Raw genomic sequence first — 19,061 nt, forward strand, 5'->3', positions numbered from 1 at the left:
TGTAATACTCCTAATAATACTCATTTTGAAATTATAAAAAGTTAATTAACCCTAAAACAAATATAATTTTATTTTTTGTTTAAACTCCACAAAATAATTAAAGGAGAAGAAAAGGCCAAAAAAAAAAAAAAAAATCCAAAAAATTGGAGATTTACAAATTCCAATTTGCAGAGAAAGAGAATATATAGGTAGTCACGTGATATCACTCCACATTTTCTTTCACTAAGCAGCGAATACAAAAAAACTTAACAAAGACAAACACAGATCAGATCTCGCCCAGGGTCTTTGCTCCTCCAAGCCTTCCAAGCCGAAGAAGAAGAAGAAGAAGAAGGAAGACAAAGACGACGAAGCATTTCTCCGCAAAAGCAAAAGTCAAATCGGAGGCAATGTTGGCGCCAAGGTTTTCATTCTTCGGAGGCGGCAACCGTGCGGAAGATTCCTCGAAGACTGAGCTCCGACCGACTCTGAAGCTCCAGACGGACAAGGACGTGTACCGGCCCGGTGATCTGGTCGTCGTCACCGTCGAGATCTCCAACCCCCGAGCCAGCGACGACGAGCTCGCCTGCTCGCTCCTGCTCGAGCGCCTTGGTTTCGAGATCAAAGGCGTCGAGAAGCTTGACTCGCAGTGGTTCGCCACTCCCAAGCCCTATCCTGGATCCAAGCAAAGACGAGGTTTGTACTTTAAATTTGAATCACAATTTTTGGGATGATTAATTAGTTAATTTGTTTGTTTGATTGTATTGTTCGAGTTTATGTTCAAGAATTGTGTTTTTAGGTGAACATGTGTTTATGGACTGCGCGGTACCGTCGATGGTTTCGAATCAGATTGTTCCCTCTGGGGCCACTAAATCATGTAAGCTTCTGTTCTTGTTTTTTGTTTGCTTTTATGTGATTCTGTAATGTAAATATGTATTCTACTTTCTCTTCAATCAATTATTGAAGAGATATCTATACAGATTCCATGGCTGATGTTGCTGTGATGCACGTAGTTCAGTGTTTTTATTTTTTGGTTGAGTTCACGACTTTTGAGTTTTGATTACCAAATTGATTTCATTGTTGAATCCACCACTTAGTGTTTTTAGGATTATTTAGAAATGTGAATGACACCATAGATTCAGAAATGTAGAAGAAGAAACAATCCTTTTAACCCAAAATGGAAGTCGGCTTGATATGGATGTTGAACCGTAGGGGCAACTGGAACCTGATCTGTTGACTATAACCCGATAGACCAATCCTGGGTACATAATCTTGTGTTTTACGTGATTAGGAGGACCCTTTGACTGGGGCTACATGATTCTTAAGCTCATAATCAATTGGGTTATTTTGCATGAAACATTGCAGCATGTTGGGTTTATGTTTCTATCATTTTGATTCAAACCAATTGATTCAGTAAAACATTCAATGTTATCTGCAGATGTGGTGCGAACTGTGCTGCCAGACATTATACCACCATCGTATAAGGGTGCTACCATTCGCTACTTTTACTATGTTAAAACTACATTTTTTGGACAATGGCTGGTACTGGAAAATGGCCACTCTCATAGAGAGTCAGTAAAAGATCGTACTGAGCTGGTTGGTTTCCTTTAACTTGCTTTAGACTATATCAACTATTTGCTCCTTTTTTTTCAGCAATAGATTATTGCACTGGTCATATCTCTTGCTTCTTGTACTATATACAATTTACTGCTATTTCCGCTCAGTTAAACTTTTGCTTCATTTTTTTTTTTATTTATTTTTTTATTTTTAAACTTTCTGCATGATATTGGTTGTGATACAGAGTACCTATTTTTGTCAACTTGTCATCTATCTTATTTTTGCATTCTCTTGGGCACTTTTTTCCAAAATATGAGTGGTTAGATTTCTGATTGCTTGCTGATTAATTAACTATTTGTAGACATTTCAAGAAGTTGGGAGTTGCCCTCCCACAGCAAACATGCATACAAACACACATATGTGTATATGCGTTTAAATGGGGGATGGGAATATTTCAGAAAATGTCCAAGTCCTTGCTTCCATGTCAGCCTTTCAATATATTGTTTTAATATGATGATTTAGATTTAAAATTTGCTGAAATTTAACCAATACAGGAAGCTCGTATCCCATTACAAGTATGGGTTGCTCAAAAAACCAGTGGGTTGCTAATGGAAGACGGTCAAAGTGATGGTGAGTTTTCCTTTAAGTTCCATTTACTCCAAGTGCATGTCACTGCTTCTGTCTCAGAACTGGAGTCATTTAGTTCAAAACATGGATTGAAAATTATTAATTCAACCTGTGGATTCCCATTAAAAGATATTCTGAACAGGCTAGTGTTGGAAATTTTCTGTCTTTGAATGACATCGATATATTAATGTTGAATATTATGTAAAAGTTAGCGTATTATCCTATTAAGCCAAAAAAAAAAAAAGGTGGCATGACTTATAAAAAAAACTATGGACTTGTCTTAAGCAGTTTTTTATTTTTTATTTTTTATTTTTATTCTTTTTTAATCAGTGGGTATGATATATACATTGAAGATCTCATTATCTTTACCCCTTTCCTGTTTGTGGTTTACTTGAAATGGTATTGAAGTTTGATGATAAGTTCTATTTATGCTCCCACTTCTTTTGATGGAAGCTCTTCGCTTATCTTTTGCTCTGGCTGAGTATCCTCACATTTGCATTTGGCTATTGATTGAATGGTTGCAATGATAACTAAATCTTCATGCATCAGGCTAAGAAAACAGTATAAGTGATAATGCATTGGAGCGTTGTTATGCATCTTGTTAGTATACAACCTTTTTATCAACCTTTTTGGTTGTCCTATAGAATTTGGCCCCATTTCCCTTCTTGAGTGGGACCATTAGGAGAAGTTGGATCATCATTATAGCGAATGAAATACAATCAGAAATTTATGTTGTTCCCTTGTTTCAGATTTTTATATTAGCTATAATTCTTGAATTGCCTCATTCATGTTGATGGATTTGTGCATTATGTACTACACAAATATGAATGTGGTTATTCATATGCCACATAAGACTATTCATACATGTAAAGTTTCAAAAAATCGGAGCTTAGTTCCCACAGTATTAGAAATCACAGGGCATGTAACTCAGCCAATTGATATGGCTTGACCTTTAGTTAGTACTGGTCCATGTGTGTCCTATTTTTAAGTGTGTTAAAAGTTTGACTTAGATGCTCAGGCTCTGGCTAGAGTCATAAAAACCACTTCAAGGGACAATCTGCTCTTTTCAATTGAACAATGAGAGAGAGGAGAGTTCTGACTTGGCTATATGTTTTTTCCCTACATGCTCATATAATACTTTTTTGTTTTAAAAAAAAAAATTATAAAAGTAATTCAATCTTAATAGAAAGTGCAGAGGGGCGTTACCCAAGTATACAAGAAGTGTATGAGAGAGAGACCCAATTAGGAAGAAGAAGAACACAAATCTAGAAAATCAAGAAAATTAGAAAGCGAGAACAATTGAAAGCAACCATCATTTTAAACAACATAGCTTTTAACCCTACTACCGTTCTCTCACAATCTTCAATTTCGGGTGTTGTGTTCTCTCCAGATACACCACATCAAGCATAGGGGCACCATCTTTCATACTTCTATAATGCGATGGCTATCAGACTGGCCTCTCCAACTAGCCAGAGCCACCACCCATTAGGGCATGACCCACTCTATCCCGAAAACACAAAAAATGAAACCTACAAATCTGTAGCGACTTCGCAATGTAGCAAAAGATGATTGATTGATTCCCTGCTCATCTTGAATATGCAACACCAAGCCATCACTATGACATGTTTCTTTAGGTTATCCAAAGTTAGGATCTTCTCTAACTCTGCTGTCCAAACAAAGAAGCCACTCCCAAGGGCATTATTCCTCCAAATGCTCTTCCAAGGGAAAAAAGACCAACTGAGGGGCTAAGCGCATGATAAAAAAACAAAAAAACCTAAGCTCCACCATCTACCTTTTGGAAGGTATATCTAGCAAATTCTATCCTAACCCCTTTGATTCAAACTAATAGAGTACAAGAGATTAACAAGCAAAGTGACCATCTTCACCTCCCAATCATGCATGAATCTAATGAAAGCGATATTCCATTGGAAGGTGTCATTAGAAAACAACATATGGTCTGCCCTCGAGGCCTCCTTATAATGAGCAATAGTAAACAACACTAGAAGGTCTAATCTCCACTCCAAGCGTTATACTATCTTCATTAGATCGAAAATGAGTTTTTCTTTTGTTCTTTTAATCATTTTCCATCTTTGACCCTAAGGGGTAGCTTAGTTAGCTGGGGATTACGTCTCAAGAAGCGGAGGTCACTAGTTCGAATCTCCTCTTCCTCCTTCCCTTGGGGCCAATTACAATTACTTGTAAAAAAGAAAAGAAAAAAAAGGAAGGTATTTGTTTGTTTCCATGAATTTTATTTCCATTCTTGACATAAGGTTTGCTGTGTATGTTATTTTTGGCATCCATGTGAAGAATCTCTCTGTACGCAAATAGTGCCAGCTGATTTTTTATGCTTTCACAGTTTGTTTGTTTGGATGACAAGGCATGACAGTAATGTGGATCAATATAAATTTGTTGTTTAAAGTTAAAAATAATCTTCTGTCGTGCTACAAAGTCCAAAATCAGCAAAAAATGCATTTGATCTTCTTAATGCTTATAGATTTTTTATTTTTTATATGTCATACAGCTCACACTAAATGTAATAGTTTCTGTATGCATTTAATAGGATAACTGAGAAATATCCCTGTGTTCTCAATGTTTCTAGGGATTGTTCCTTCTACAACCATCCAACTGGATATATTTTGGAAAGAGATGGATGGAGACTCTGATTGGGTACGCTGTTAATAATACGTTTTAACTTGTAACTCTCTCTCTCTCTCTTAACACTCTGAGTGCATAGTGCAATCATACATTCTGATGCTTTTCACCGAGAGCTTCAAAATAATAGATTTAGTCATTCACTTGATCTTTTGATATAGAGTAGAATTACTCCTTACAGGTTAGAGCTAATGACATATATGACGGCATTGAGGAAGGCTATGAAAGCTCGAAGGATGAGATCTCATCTGTTTCTTCATACAATCCCATGAAAGAACATGTACAGAGAACCTTTGGAAGTTCACTGTCCTTGCAATCATCTGCAGCAAGGTCTTCAACTAAGGATCTTCCATATGTTGAGGCAGAACGTACAAGCTTATCTTCAAATGTTCCACTTCCTCAGCTGTCCGTGGCTGAGGTCTTATATGATTCTAGTGCTGGTGAGTTACTTAAGCCAACTTCTTAATCACTCATTCTATACCCAAACCTTATATAGATTGTTCAGTTCAGAAAATTTCAGTTCCATTTTGCATTATGATAACTCTCTTTGCAATTTCTCTGTCATGACCGTGGAGTAATGAAAAAAATGAAATATTTTTTTGCCATTCTCTTATGAGTTCAGAAGTGCAGTTTTTCTGAATAAAGTTTAGTTTTGCAAACAGATGTTTTATCAACACAGAAGCCGGCTGCCGTTGTCTCTCCAAGCCATCAGCGGAAGCTTATGAGGCCCCTTTCTGCAGATGATGAAACAGGAGTATCCTCTTCATCAGGATCGGAAGCTGCTGAACCCATAGCATGTAAATTATCACACTTTCTTCTCCTTCAAATATCTTTATGTACTTGTCATATATATAGGATCAACTGATTTCAGTGTGTTGTAAGTCCTGGTAAACTAATTTGATGTAAACATTTTCTGCAGCAGAAGGCTTTGTTCGAGGAAGGTCTTACAATATCAGGCTGGATGATCAAGTTCTGCTTAGATTTTCTCCAAAAAACTCTGACTCAACTTATTACTTCAGCGATATGGTAATTTCAGTTTGAGAAATACTATGGTCATTTTTGAAGGTCTGTTCGTCGCACTGTGATGGCGCCATGCGTCTCTGCGGGTAACACTGTGTGAATCTGTTCCACAGTGGGACCCACATGGATGCATCAGCTGCATCCAATGACCAAGATCCTCTTTCAGTTTAATACTGATGTCTTGGGCCCGTTTTGCATATTCTAAGGGTTTTCTTTCTTCTTCTGTCTCTGTCTCTTTTTTATTTTATTTTATTTTCCTTTTTCACGTTTTCTTTTTGTTTATCTTTTTCTCAATTTCAGATTGGTGGAACTCTTACTTTCTTTCATGAAGAAGGAGCTAGGAGATGCCTTGAGGTAATTGTGGAATTATAAGCAGTAGAAAGATCATAAGCAGCAAGTATCAATTTGTTTAGTGTTATTGATGCTTCATGAAAAGATTGATATTCCAGGTTTCAATAACATTGGAGACTTCAGAGACTGTAAGTCGGCGATTCGTCCATCCTTCTCGGAGGAATTCCCCTACACTTACGAAGGTACTATTTCATTGAAATAGTTTTTGTTGTAAACCATGCTTCTTACATTGACATTACATTGCTCAGATGCATAAAGCTACTAATTTAAAATGCATACAGAAAGATTTTGAAAGAGTCCGATTTATTAGGCAAGACTGAGAAATAGTTTCTGTTGTGAACTTCTATTAATTCGTTGAAGGAATTTTAATGTTTTGCTTTGCGGCATGTTTGTTGGACCAATATGCTTGCAGGTTCAAAGCGATCATTATGAGGTTGTTGCGGATTTGGTCCAAACAAGCTTTCTGTTCTCCATTCCCATGGATGGGCCCATGTCCTTTTCCACTCCCCATGTATCCGTGCAATGGTCGCTTCGTTTTGAATTTTTTACCACTCCAAAGAATGTAGATTGGACCAGGTATGACTTAATAGTATCACTACTATAGCATCTTGCTTTCTTCCAATGTAAGTGATTAGTATGTTGTGAAGGTTCCCATGACATGAGAAGTATAATTAAAGTACATGAAGTAAAAGGGTTATATGGTATGGCAGGGAAAGATTATCATAGTTTTTATTGGCAACTAGTAATTTAAATGAAGAAACAACATTAGATTGTAAGGATATGTTATGTATCTAACTATGGTCTTGACTCTTTCTCATAGTTGTGGCTTGAGGTGATAAGTTTGATATCAATTTATCAGAAATCACAGATTTATTTGGTGCTAGGGCTTTTTTCTTTTCTATTTCAAACAGTTAGAGATTTAATTATACCCAAAAATATGCAATATCCGTAGTTGTTGAGAATTTTCATTACCACTCCCTCCTAAAACTCTGGATTTTATGACTTCAGATACGAGCACCCACTTCTGATAGAGGGAAGAGACAAAAGCGAGTGGGTTCTTCCAATTACTGTGCATGCACCTCCTGGGACTTCTGGTGCTCATACCCGCAGTGAGAAGCCTTTCTCTTTGGAACCCTTGTGGGTGCATAATTGAAAGGTGAATTAAATCATTGGTTAAATTGAAGTAGCTTTATTACCAGCTGACTATGTTAATATCATTATACATTGAGAATTATGAAATCTACAAATGAGTACTTTTGTAGCAGATGACTTTGAGTCTCTCTCTAATCATTTTAAGAACTATTGTTCTCATTTTGCTTCTGCCCTGCAAATACTTAAAATTATGGTTAGAATCCAGTGACATGAAAAGATGAGAGTCTAAAGCTGTTAGAAATGCTAATTTATAGTGTCCTTTGATTATTTTCTTAGCATAAGGTTTCTTCATGACACAGGTAGACCTAATCAGCTGAAATACAAGTTTAATATCCAGATTAGCATCCATGAGGCGCAGAAGCTATTTTGTTTCTTCAGAGAAATGTCCAGTCAAATGCATGATTGGCAAGTTGAAGCACATAGAAAGAAATGTTGGCTCCTAGTGCAGTTTATTTTCAGAATCCCTGGTATTGCCTACTTGTTGTGCCTTACTGCTTTATGTTCTTAATTTTTTCCATTCAAAATCACATTCAGCTGAAATCGTCACGTCGATATACATTATATGAGGGCTAGAGAGTGCCTTAAGGTGTTCCACACATGTACATAAAAGATCTCTGATTGTTTTACTAGCCTACTCGCTGCACGCCTACCAGGAGAAAAGCTTTAGAAAGAACAGAAAAAGTGAAGAGGGTTGGATAGTGCCTGTATGGATAGAATGTGTCAAACCACCTTTTGTCTTCTCTCCCTTTCACTCTCTTGGTGTGCTTTGCTCGTCGTTGCTAATGGCGTATACTTGTTCTCGAGCAATTAGGGAAGTGGGACCATTAGACTAATGGGGTGGACAACGTATACAGTAACTGGAACAGCTTCCCTTCAGATATTTATTTATTTGTTTCACGTATTTTGCTTTCTTTAATTTTCAGTAGAGTGAGACTTGGTTGTATATACATTATATCGTTGATGATTCTTTACATACGTATAAAATCATTGAAATTTCACTCTTTTCTTTTCATTTTTATTTTCACTTTATGGTCAGGAAAAAAAAATGATAAATGCAGTCAATTGATTGTCTAGAGCAATTTATATTTATATCAAAGTAATACCTCTAAATTAATTTTCTTTAATCGAGAAGCTTTTCTATCTTTTTGGGTTGCATGCTGCGGGGTTTTGAGGTTCCCATCGATCAATTACCAGTGGTTTCAATCGATGAGCTTGCTTATGTTCCTCTTTCATAGGGTTCAATTTCTATTGAAAAGACTTTTTTGAGTAAAAATTATTATTGCCTTTTTTGTTTTTGGTTTGAAAAAAAAAAATGTTATGAGGGGATACAAATGTGAAAACTGTTTGTGTTTTTAGTGTTTTGTGCTTTAGAGAAAAGAGCATGTATTTCAATTATTCATGGAAGGGTAATGATAAACACAATGCTGGCGTGCATGAACAGTTCATGCACGCCAGTGTTGTGTGAATAATTACTCTTCATGGAAACAAAGCTATAATTTCCTGAGATATGCTGTGGTTCTTTTTGGTGTTTTTCTGATCCTTAGTGAATATTGTTTTTTATTAAAAAAAAAAAAACCCAGAAAAAAACTTCACTGGTCCCTCATTTTTAAAAAAAATAATATTCATGTAGGATCAACAGAACGCTAGAAGAATATGAGGAGGAACTGTATCATTTCTCTTATGTCCCATAGCATTTTATAAAGTATAGGGCATTCTTTTTATGTATCTTAATTGTAACATAATATACCGATAATTTTTGGAAAGAGTAGCCTTGGAACATAATCTTAACTTGTAAGGAAATCCATTTAAGCCTTGACAGTAAAAATTGGCAATGAGATCAAAACCTAATGTTTACTTGGCTTTCATTTTTCTTATTCCATGGGGATAATAAGATAGGAACATGTTTACCTTTGGTTCCTAATATATATACATATATATATATATATATATAACATGCCTGAAGCAACAATTTCCTTGCTATTGTGCACACGAAAAGAATGAAGCATTATCAATCTTTCAAGTTAGTGCACCTGTTCCTGCTTCTTCAAACAACATGAAGCCATGCCGTGGATACTACTTTCTGGTTGGTGGGTTGTTCGGGAATCGGGATTCACATAATCAGTGGTGGAGTCAAGTGTTTTTTTTTTAATTAAAACAAAGATAATATATATATATATATATAAAACTTCAAAAAAGATATTTATATATTAATATTGTTTCAGAAGTAAAGAGGAGTATAGGAAAGTCTATCTAGTCAACTTACAAAAAAAAATACACAAAATTGAGAAATTTCCTTGGAACATGTCCTCTATAATTGCTATTGAAATTGCAAGAGTTAATACAATGTCCAACATTTGCGACAATCAAGTACGGTGCATTTGAAGACAATATTCAATTTAGTAGGCACCAGTTTCAACGAAATGTGTGTTTCTTTTTAACTTTCATTAGAAACCAATTCAAATAAATATCAAAAACTCAAATAAAATGAACACGAAAAATAAAATAAACAGAAATATATGAGACACCTCATACACTGACAAAAGAATCACGAATAAAAAAATTGTAAAATTATTTATGAACTCGAACTCGCTAAATAAATATATTTTCACATCCAGTTCACACAATCAGAGACGGATTTAGGGGGGACTCGGAGTGGCCCTGGTCCCCCCCAAATTACAATTTTTTTTTAAGGCAAAAAAAAAAAAAAAAAATTAAGGTATTCTTTGTTAATTGGTCCCTCTTCAAAATGTTTTTGACCCTGAATCTCCCAAATTCAAAGCTGGCTTCATCTCAGAGCACAATAATTAATAAGAGGAAAGACAAAGCAAAAAAGGGCACCGACCAAGAGACTCCAAACTTTGGGGAAAAAGCAATGTACCATAACCACAATTAAATGTACAATGTGGATCAATGGTTGGTGGTGGAGGTGGGATTTTTTTTATTATTATTATTCTTTTTTTGACATATCCTTACAAGGAAAAGGGCAGGGAGATTCGAACTAGTAACATTAGCTTCATGAGGCGTGGTGTCCAGCAGATTGAGCTACCCTTTAGGGACAATGGTTGGTGGTGCTAATCGGCATGCGCGTCTGTTTTGTTCTGAGCAACGCTAGAAATTATATTTTTATTTTATTTTATTGATGTGAGTCATGTGACAGTTTTTTTTTTTTTTTACACAGTTTTCATCAAAACTGGGTTAGAAGAATTTCTTCCGACTTTGTTCAAAACAAAGTTTTCTTCTTACTTTGTCCTTCTGATTTATTTATTTATTTTTTATTTTTTATTTTTTATTTTTAAGAAAAAGTGTTTTTCACATGAAAGTGAAATGTCATTTTTACGGATTAAGTTAGAGGAAGTTTCTCCGACCCAATTAGAGAAAAACTGTGTCCCTAAGGATTTGATATTCCATTGGGGAATTGAATAACAATTTAATATGCATGAGGTATCCATACGGCCACGTACAGGTTTCCTTTACGTACCTAATTCATAATCTCTTGGAAGCAACTAGATTGATTAAACTACAAAATTCATCAACTTTAAGACTTCTTGCAAGCTTTAAATACTAGACATAATCGCCTTCTTCTTCCACGTTCAAGAGAGAGAGAGAGAGAGAGAGAAAGCATTGAAAGTTTGGTGATCAAAAGAAATGGATGATTTATTGGAGTTGATAGTCAAAATAGCTAGCACCACAAGTAGTTGCTGCAGGCACACCATTGTCATCGCAATCGTCTTCTTCACCATCCATTTTTGCGCAAAGAATTTCTGGCACAGCCATCACCTCCCTCTGCTCACCTTCCGCCACAATCCAGCGGGCAACAAGGACACCTTATATTGTGTGGTGTGCCTTTACGACGTCATCGACGGGGAAAGATTCCGGGCGTTGCCTGAATGCAGCCACTGCTTCCATGTCGACTGCATCGATGCATGGTTCCGGTCCCATTCTACGTGCCCACTTTGTAGAACTCAGGTCTCATGTCTCGTTAATAATCATTGGCCGCGTAATTCAACACGATCGGTGTTTAGTATCATTCTCTTACACGCCTCTCGTTCATCTCTTTTTACAAATCCGTCATTGAATCGGTAGCTTTCTTTCTTTTTGTTATGTTATAGTTTTCCTTGCTTAGAACATGCGAACATCTTTGACATCATCTCATGAAACTAACATTTTCTAGACTTTTTCTTGGGAAATACTTCACCAATTCCAACTCAAAGTCTCACCATCTGCATCATTGCCAAGAGCATATATACTTATCTTGTTCTTTCAAAAATTTCAATGAAAGCATGCATACAAGACAAATGGAGGTGCACGCAAAGTGATGAAGAAATTATTTGGTTTGTTCGATTACTTGCTGGAGGTTGAAAATTCATTTACTTTTTTAAGTAGTTAAGCTTTTGAGAGCTCCTCTGATTTTACACAGTATCATAACAAATATCCTAACTTCAAACTCTATCTTTATCATTTACCTCCAATTTTAATTGAAATATTTTAGGTGTTGAGCCTTACTTATTAAAAAGGAGTTTGAGTTCACATATAAAATAGGGTATTAAAATATAAATTAAATGATTAAATTTACATATTTCTATCAATTTAAACTTTTTAGAACAAGTCATAATTTAACCTCAATTTTTTTAGCAAATCATACCATAAAGTTCAAAGTAACAGGCTCCTAGGGCTCTCTATTTCAATTGTTTTTTTTTTCTTTTTCTTTTTCTTTTTCTTTCCTTCTTTTGGGCAGAAGTACTTGTTAAATGACTCATATATATAAGATAGATACCAACAATATATATAAAAAATTTTCTTCTAAAATGGGTTCATGAATTTTTTTTCAAATTTAGTCTATTAAATTAGTATTTGTCATTAAAGCAAACATGTGATTCTCACATAAATTTTTTGTTTTATTGTGTACGTTAACCAGCTGAAAAAGTATATTCTTTGAGAAAAGAAGATATCTACAGTACCCCTACCAGACCGAGCCTTAGCGCATACAACTCTTTGTTTTTTGTGCACATGCACTAGCTTCTTTCTTCTTTCTCACTAAGCAGCAAATGGGTTTTCGAGAGACCACATCGCATCAACTATGCCACTATGCCACATACTCACATCTCTCTTTAATCATGTATTTTCATTGTTTTTCTAACAAAGATGTTTATATGAAGCAATCTTCTATACGTTTATAGATTTTGATAAAGTCTCTTTGGTATATAATTATTCTCAATATAGAAACTAATATTTGTAAATGTTTTTCTTTTTCAATAGAACTGCATGCATCAAATAACATGAGATAATTAAATGTAGCTATATTATATAGAAACACACACATTATATATATATATATATGAAGGAAGTTAAAGCACGATCAAACGGGCACCAGCAAAGAACGGAAGCCATGTCGAAGACTTGCTTGCCATACATCCTCGATATTCAACAAAGTGTTCCCACACTCGTTCACATTCCACCCTTCTAAGGCATGCACTATCCCAGCAACACGCCAAGCACTCATCATTTTCCTTGGCAGCCAATTCTATCGCATAACAAAATACTTAAAATAATAATTAAATGATTAAATTTATAATTTTTTATCATCAAAAGCTTAAACTATTGAGATTATTAGTAGTTTAACATGATATCAGAGTAAATATTTTAAATTTGAATACCACCTCCGTAATGTAGTACCTCTCATTTCAATTAAACATTCTATACATTAATCTCCCAAGTGAGAAAAAAATGTTAAAAGTTAATTAAATAATTAAATTCATTATTTCTTCACAATTTGAAATTGGGATAATTAGATGACGAATGGTGTCATATATGTTAACACTAAAAGAATAAAATGTGAATTGGTTGCTAACCTCACAAGAGTGCATGTTGATGAAAGATGTGGGAGTGATCAATGCTGGTGTGGTGTAGAAGAAGCAATCTTTCCGCATTTTCTTTGGTGGGAATTGAGAAAAAGGAATGAATAATGTTCCTTTTGATGCATTCAGTTGTTCCTCTTCTTTCCATTCATCTCCCACTAACCATGTCTGCAAATCTCTCATTATATAATATCATAGGGTTAAAAAGTTAAAAATAAAAATTAAAAAAATGTCTTCTTTTTATATTTTGATGCTTATGATGCCATGAATCTCAAGAAAAAAGGATAATGCTTATGATGCTATAATTTTAAACTATAACCTTGTTACAAACTCATGATGGGATAGTGCATATGGCGTTACCACGTCAACCACAGTCAAATTTAATTATTTAGAAACTTGGCGTGGTAAGTGGCACGTGGACTTCAAGACGGACGTGCATGGCACTACTATGCAAGCCACGTGTCACATTAATTTGTAAATAACTTATAGTAAAAGTTATAATATCCCTAATTATATTTCTCTTAAAGAAAGATTATCACAAGCAATCATGAAATAATAGGTTGCAAATTTTACCTTCTCGCCAGCATAACTTGATGAAAGGATCAATTTATTTTTCGACTTTGTGGTGAGCCTTAATTGAAGCTTCTCATACTCATCCTTGTATGGTATTGCCACCTGATACAATTATAAGCTAAGCAACATTAGAAAAAAATAAAAACATTGCAATCTAGGTTGAACAAGAATTCTACAGTTAAAACGTACATGGATACCCCTTTCACATAAAGCATCAGCAATGGCATAAGCAACCTTAGTAAGGTTGCCCCTTAAAAACACTTGAGTTGTTCCTTTTGGAATGCTATTTAGTACCACTGCCACTGCTAAGCTACTTCCATCCACCAGCTTTATTCTAAGCTGAGGGTTCTTTTGGATGTAAAGCTCACCATTTTTATTAAGTTCCTCCCCCTGCAAAAATTTACACAAATAAAATGTTGATAAAATATTGTGAGAAAGAATGAATCCACGTATCTTTTTGTTAATTTTTTTTTTTTTTTTTGAATATTTCCAATAGGAGGAGCTCATGGGGATAAAAATATAAAAATAAGACTTTTTGCTAAATGTAGTTTCTGTTCTTTCTTAGTTTATATTAGAAAGCTGGATTTACTTGCCTGATTTAGAAGACCTAGACTTAGCACCTTAACTCCTCTCTGTTCAGCATCTATTATAGCTTCTTCAATCAAGCTGTTGAGGGATTCCCTTCGCCATTTTAACATGTACTGAAGATTTTAAAGTGCAAAAAAGAAAAGAAAAAAAAAATGAAGATTGAAGTTAGATATAGATATAAAACAACTAGTTGAATCAAAGTGAATGTGACTAGTAATAATTGGGTTTAGCTTGAATTCAGTTCTAATTAATTGGAATTGAACTTGTTGATATAAGCACAAGTGTGTTATACCAGTATATAAGGAGGACGTGCCACAATTTCAACAAATCCAACTCGAACTAAATCTGGACACAAGCCGACAATAGACAGAGAAATGAACGTTTCTTACATGTATATTGTATCTTGGTATCAACCAAGACTGTAATTTGAGCTTTTGGAAGGTGATGCTCTCTAGAACAAATGCACGGCCATAGTTCCAAGATAGAATCAAAGACCATAGTAATGTCACAGGCCACATTAACCACAGGTACCATTTGGGCGTGTGGGGCTTGGAGGCCAAGGAGGCAAATCCTAGCCGTAAATGATAGATGGACTCTGGCGTCGTTAGATGCGTTAAATGTACCACATTGGGTGACTCTTCTTGCCTTTTTAGTGAGGCCTCATATAAAGCATCCAAGGACTTGTCGGTGGTCCCATACATGTGATCATATATAGGCATGAAAAGTGAATAATTGGTGCGGAATTGGGTGTGATGTAGTGAATGAAACCTGTTGAATCAGATTTTAGATCATAATTTCTTGAAATTCTATATCGAAAACGACAATAATTTTTTATGGCCACCCCCTATTTGTTTTTCTATTTAGTTAAAAAAAAATCATAAAAATAATTTAAGAAAAGAAAAAAAGGTGGTCAGCCAGCCCCATTTTAGTCATTGAGAGTGGCTCAATCACCCTAAGGCCAAAGTGGGGTGGCCGAACCATTAGGGTTTTTTTTTTTTTTTTTTTTAAACAAAATTGTGACGGAAGTAGTAAACCGATATTTATTGATAACATAGGTACTATCTATGATATAAATAGAAACTTAGAACGGAAAAAAATAAAAAAGTAAAAATTCAGGTACTAAAAAGGTAATTAATCATTTTCTTTTTGACATGTCTATACAAAAGGAAAAAAATTAATTCAAATTAGTAACCTCTGTTTCATAAGGCAGGGTTCCATAATATTAAATATAATTGAAATGATGCCAATGCAACAAAAGTCAATGTGTCAGTAAATTAATTTTATATATATATATATATATATATTTTTTTTTTTTTCTTATCAAAAAAAAAAATTACTATCTTAAATACACTGAGATGGAGCGGTCCATCCCCTTCTGTTCAAATGGGCCAAGAAATTAAATAGATAGGAGTCTTGTGAAAGGTGATGTGGGCATACGGCCACCCTAAAATCAGAGAATGTGGCCACGCAATCCTCAGCGAAAGTGATACGAGAGATCAAGAAAAGTGGTTAGGGTTTGTTTTGCAAAATTGAATGAACTTTTGGGTCCCTCGTCTAACCCAACTAAAAGCAATATATTCACTCACTGGTGGCGTGGATCAAAGGCACCAGAGAGCTCCTCTTAAGCAATATGGGATCCAATAAAGGTTCTCTTTCTAAATTAGGTATACCTTGGGGATTCCTCTCTAAATTGAAGAAAGTTTATCATGAGATTGTTTTAGATTTAAGACCATGTTTGAAAAATAAAATTTTTAAGTAAAAAATCAATTTTTGACAACTTCAATTTTAAATCACTTTTAAATGCCTTCAAAACACACCAAAATAACCCTGAAGACTCAAAGATTGATATGTCCTTTTTTCAGTACGCACTAGATCTTAGCTGATGTCTGGTGAGAGATGGCTTGTAAATTCAAAGGAAATGTGTACGGCACTGGCATGTGACCACCCAACACTGGGTGTGGGCTGTGTCGAAAGTCAAGTCAATTAATTATGTGTCTCCTCGTGTGTCGGATAGTGCAGGGGAAGTAATGATGCCATGCAAATGCAACAAAACTCATCGTGTCAGTGGATTAATTAATTTTTTTAAAAAAATGAAATTATGCTAGAAACTAATTTATTATTATTTTTTAAAAAAAATAGAAGAACTATTTGTACATGTAGTTTGATCGGTAAAAGAACATTTAGAGATGACCATGAAGGGTAAATCATAATAAGGTGAAAGTGATGAGGGCATGGAGAAACTTACGAGGGGGTGTACATGAGGTACTTGAGAGGGGGAAAGATGGAAAAGACCCATTTTGGAATGAGCTCGTAATTGCAGTGACCCAAGTTGTTCATGAAATCAATATATGTCACGTATCCGGTAAAGGATGCTATAGAGGCAGTTCCGGTGAGCATAGTTGTCAACAATGGTATTGCGAACAGCATGAAGTACGCTATGTGTTCTGCAAATGGATGGATCACAGCTGCCATGTATGCATGCACAAATATATTATTAATTTTATATTATTTTAACCATATAACAGCCTATTAAATAACATTTTATATATTTAATCTCATAAAGTAAACTTACAGGTAATTGGTTCGGTTACAATGGAAGAATGGTGGTGGGAATGGTAGCGAGAGTAAAGGTAGTGGTGGTGCAATGCTCTGTGAAGCCAGTAGTAGAGGAACTCCACAGGACCCGCATGAAGCAGACTTGCCATAACCACACCATCGCTTCTCCAGAAGGGTAGGTTATGACTTCCAGGAAGACTCAAATAGCCTACGTAAAATAGGATTCCATTGAACAAGATCTGGTCATCCCTGTAATTAAACAAGACCAAAATCATGTGTCGTTGCATGCAAGTGAAAGAGCATTTTTTATATATCATATTAGAACATCTGTTGAAGGTCAAGGTTAGGGTCAAGTAGACGGGAGTGGAGTGATAGCGACCTTCACAGAGTGGGAAATTTTCAAAATACTTTCACAGTATGGAGTATTTTAAACATTTTTAAAATACTTCCATACAATTAGGGTTTATGATTTTCCTCTATATATATATATATATATATATATATATATGTTATGATGTAACTCTAAATCATTAACTGTAAAATACAGTCGTATTCTCTGTAGACGTAGGCACGTTGCCGAACCACATTAAATTTATGTCAACTCTCTTTTAATCTTTTTTATTTTATTTTATATTATTTATCATTATTATTGTTCACGATAACAACAATTATTATCGGTTAAAACAAATTATATGAAACAACAAAAGTACTAGTTGTACGTACCAGTTCCTTTCTCTATCAACCTGCTCGAATTCAATTCCTTTGTCCACGATCCGATTATTGCCCTTGGCTGTTCGGTAACGTGATAGAGAGATCCATATTTGATTGTGAAGCATCCTCAACAAAAGGAATGGAAGTATAAGGAAGTAGCCGATGTCTCTCTCACTTTCTCCCTTTACCATGAATGAGTATGTGCTATGAGCCACCCATGGAGCCAGAACCACGTACTTCCCAACAGCAGGCCAAAAAAGAAAAGTTAACAAAGACGCTTTTATGAAGCTCAATATGACAACATCAACAAGTGAATCTTTTCATACTATACAAATCAATGTGATCTCGTTGAGTGCAGATAATTTTTAGAGGAACGCTTTGTACAGTATTCCGGAAATATTCCGGAACACCGTGATCCTGAAAATTAACAACTATTTGTACATTCAACGTGATCCGGTTGATTGCAGACAATTTTTTGAGTTACGTATGCGGGTGAGACTTAGAGGTTTATCCAACCTGTACAGATCAGGGAATGCTTTGCACGATGTTCCGGAGATATCCCGGTTAAAAAAGATAAATAAATACCTTGAAGATACCAAGAGGCTGCCATGGCCAGTCGGTGAGGATCCCTGGTTTTGTAGCCATACTCCCAAGAGGCCAGGTAGTCTCACCACCGATTTGTGCTACCTGTGCATGGATTTAATTTGGAGTAATTTGGAGGGATATATATATATATATAATATTGCATGCTCTTCTATTATTGGTTAATTGGTTGAAGCTGAGAAGCCGCCATGAATGCTATAACAGGACCCCCACCGCCCAAATGCAATGTGGCATGCCGTCACAGGCTCTATATTTTTATGTCATAACTGAGATTTCAGACAAGATATTATTATTTTTTCTTCTCTGAATATTTTAATTCATGGACGACATGACAATTCAAATTAGAGATACTTATTTGTGTCACAAACGAGAAACCTACTACATCAAATTAGAGATACTTACTTGTGTCACAAACGAGAAACCTACTACATCCCCTTGGACCATCGTTTGCAAGAGCTAGCACATGCAGTTACCCTCAATTAATTGTAGAGAAGCTGGAATGAAAGCAACGAAGATAGGAATAAGATCCTATCTTATTTCTTCTTCTCTGCCAAACTGCACGGCCATTTCTTCTTTCTCGGCCAAACCCACGCCATTTTTTCTTTCTCTCTTTTCTTCATCCGGTGTATTCGGTTGTAAGTTAATTTTGTGCACTTAGTTTAGGTGGCAGTAATTGGCTGGGGGCTGCAAAAGACCGCAATGAAGTTAAATCCTTAATTAATTTCTAGCTACGGATTCAAAGAGGATTATTTTATTTAATAAAATTTATTTTATAATCAAGATTTTTGTTTCATTGTATTATTTGTATATAATATTAGTGAATGCGAATATTTGTTATGT

At 35.3% G+C, this 19,061-nt stretch overlaps 2 protein-coding genes across 3 annotated transcripts; one reads left to right on the top strand and one right to left on the bottom strand.

The window, feature by feature from the left end:
* Positions 1 to 233: 233 nt before the first annotated feature.
* Positions 234 to 8,336, top strand: LOC132167973 (uncharacterized). Of its 2 annotated transcripts, none has more exons than XM_059579029.1 (13): positions 234 to 672; positions 776 to 853; positions 1,415 to 1,572; positions 2,088 to 2,163; positions 4,760 to 4,827; positions 4,994 to 5,252; positions 5,463 to 5,609; positions 5,732 to 5,838; positions 6,133 to 6,186; positions 6,282 to 6,365; positions 6,596 to 6,759; positions 7,192 to 7,339; positions 7,635 to 8,336. In XM_059579029.1, exons 1-12 carry the CDS (start codon positions 387 to 389, stop codon positions 7,334 to 7,336), a joined length of 1,626 nt encoding a protein of 541 aa, XP_059435012.1. In that variant the 5' UTR covers positions 234 to 386; the 3' UTR covers positions 7,337 to 7,339; positions 7,635 to 8,336. The 2 variants fall into 2 exon arrangements, with proteins under 2 accessions (XP_059435012.1, XP_059435013.1); XM_059579030.1 differs by having other exon boundaries at positions 5,475 to 5,609.
* Positions 8,337 to 12,672: 4,336 nt separating this feature from the next.
* Positions 12,673 to 18,301, bottom strand: LOC132187646 (very-long-chain aldehyde decarbonylase CER1-like). The gene is made up of 10 exons (XM_059602037.1): positions 18,204 to 18,301; positions 17,631 to 17,854; positions 16,924 to 17,156; positions 16,597 to 16,816; positions 14,741 to 15,119; positions 14,357 to 14,464; positions 13,953 to 14,153; positions 13,764 to 13,865; positions 13,185 to 13,358; positions 12,673 to 12,856 (listed from the first exon to the last, which is right to left on the bottom strand). Exons 1-10 carry the CDS (start codon positions 18,261 to 18,263, stop codon positions 12,692 to 12,694), a joined length of 1,866 nt encoding a protein of 621 aa, XP_059458020.1. The 5' UTR covers positions 18,264 to 18,301; the 3' UTR covers positions 12,673 to 12,691.
* Between the last annotated feature and the right edge of the window lie 760 nt (positions 18,302 to 19,061).

This window comes from Corylus avellana, chromosome ca1, assembly GCF_901000735.1.
Source record: "Corylus avellana chromosome ca1, CavTom2PMs-1.0".
Lineage (NCBI taxonomy): Eukaryota > Viridiplantae > Streptophyta > Magnoliopsida > Fagales > Betulaceae > Corylus > Corylus avellana.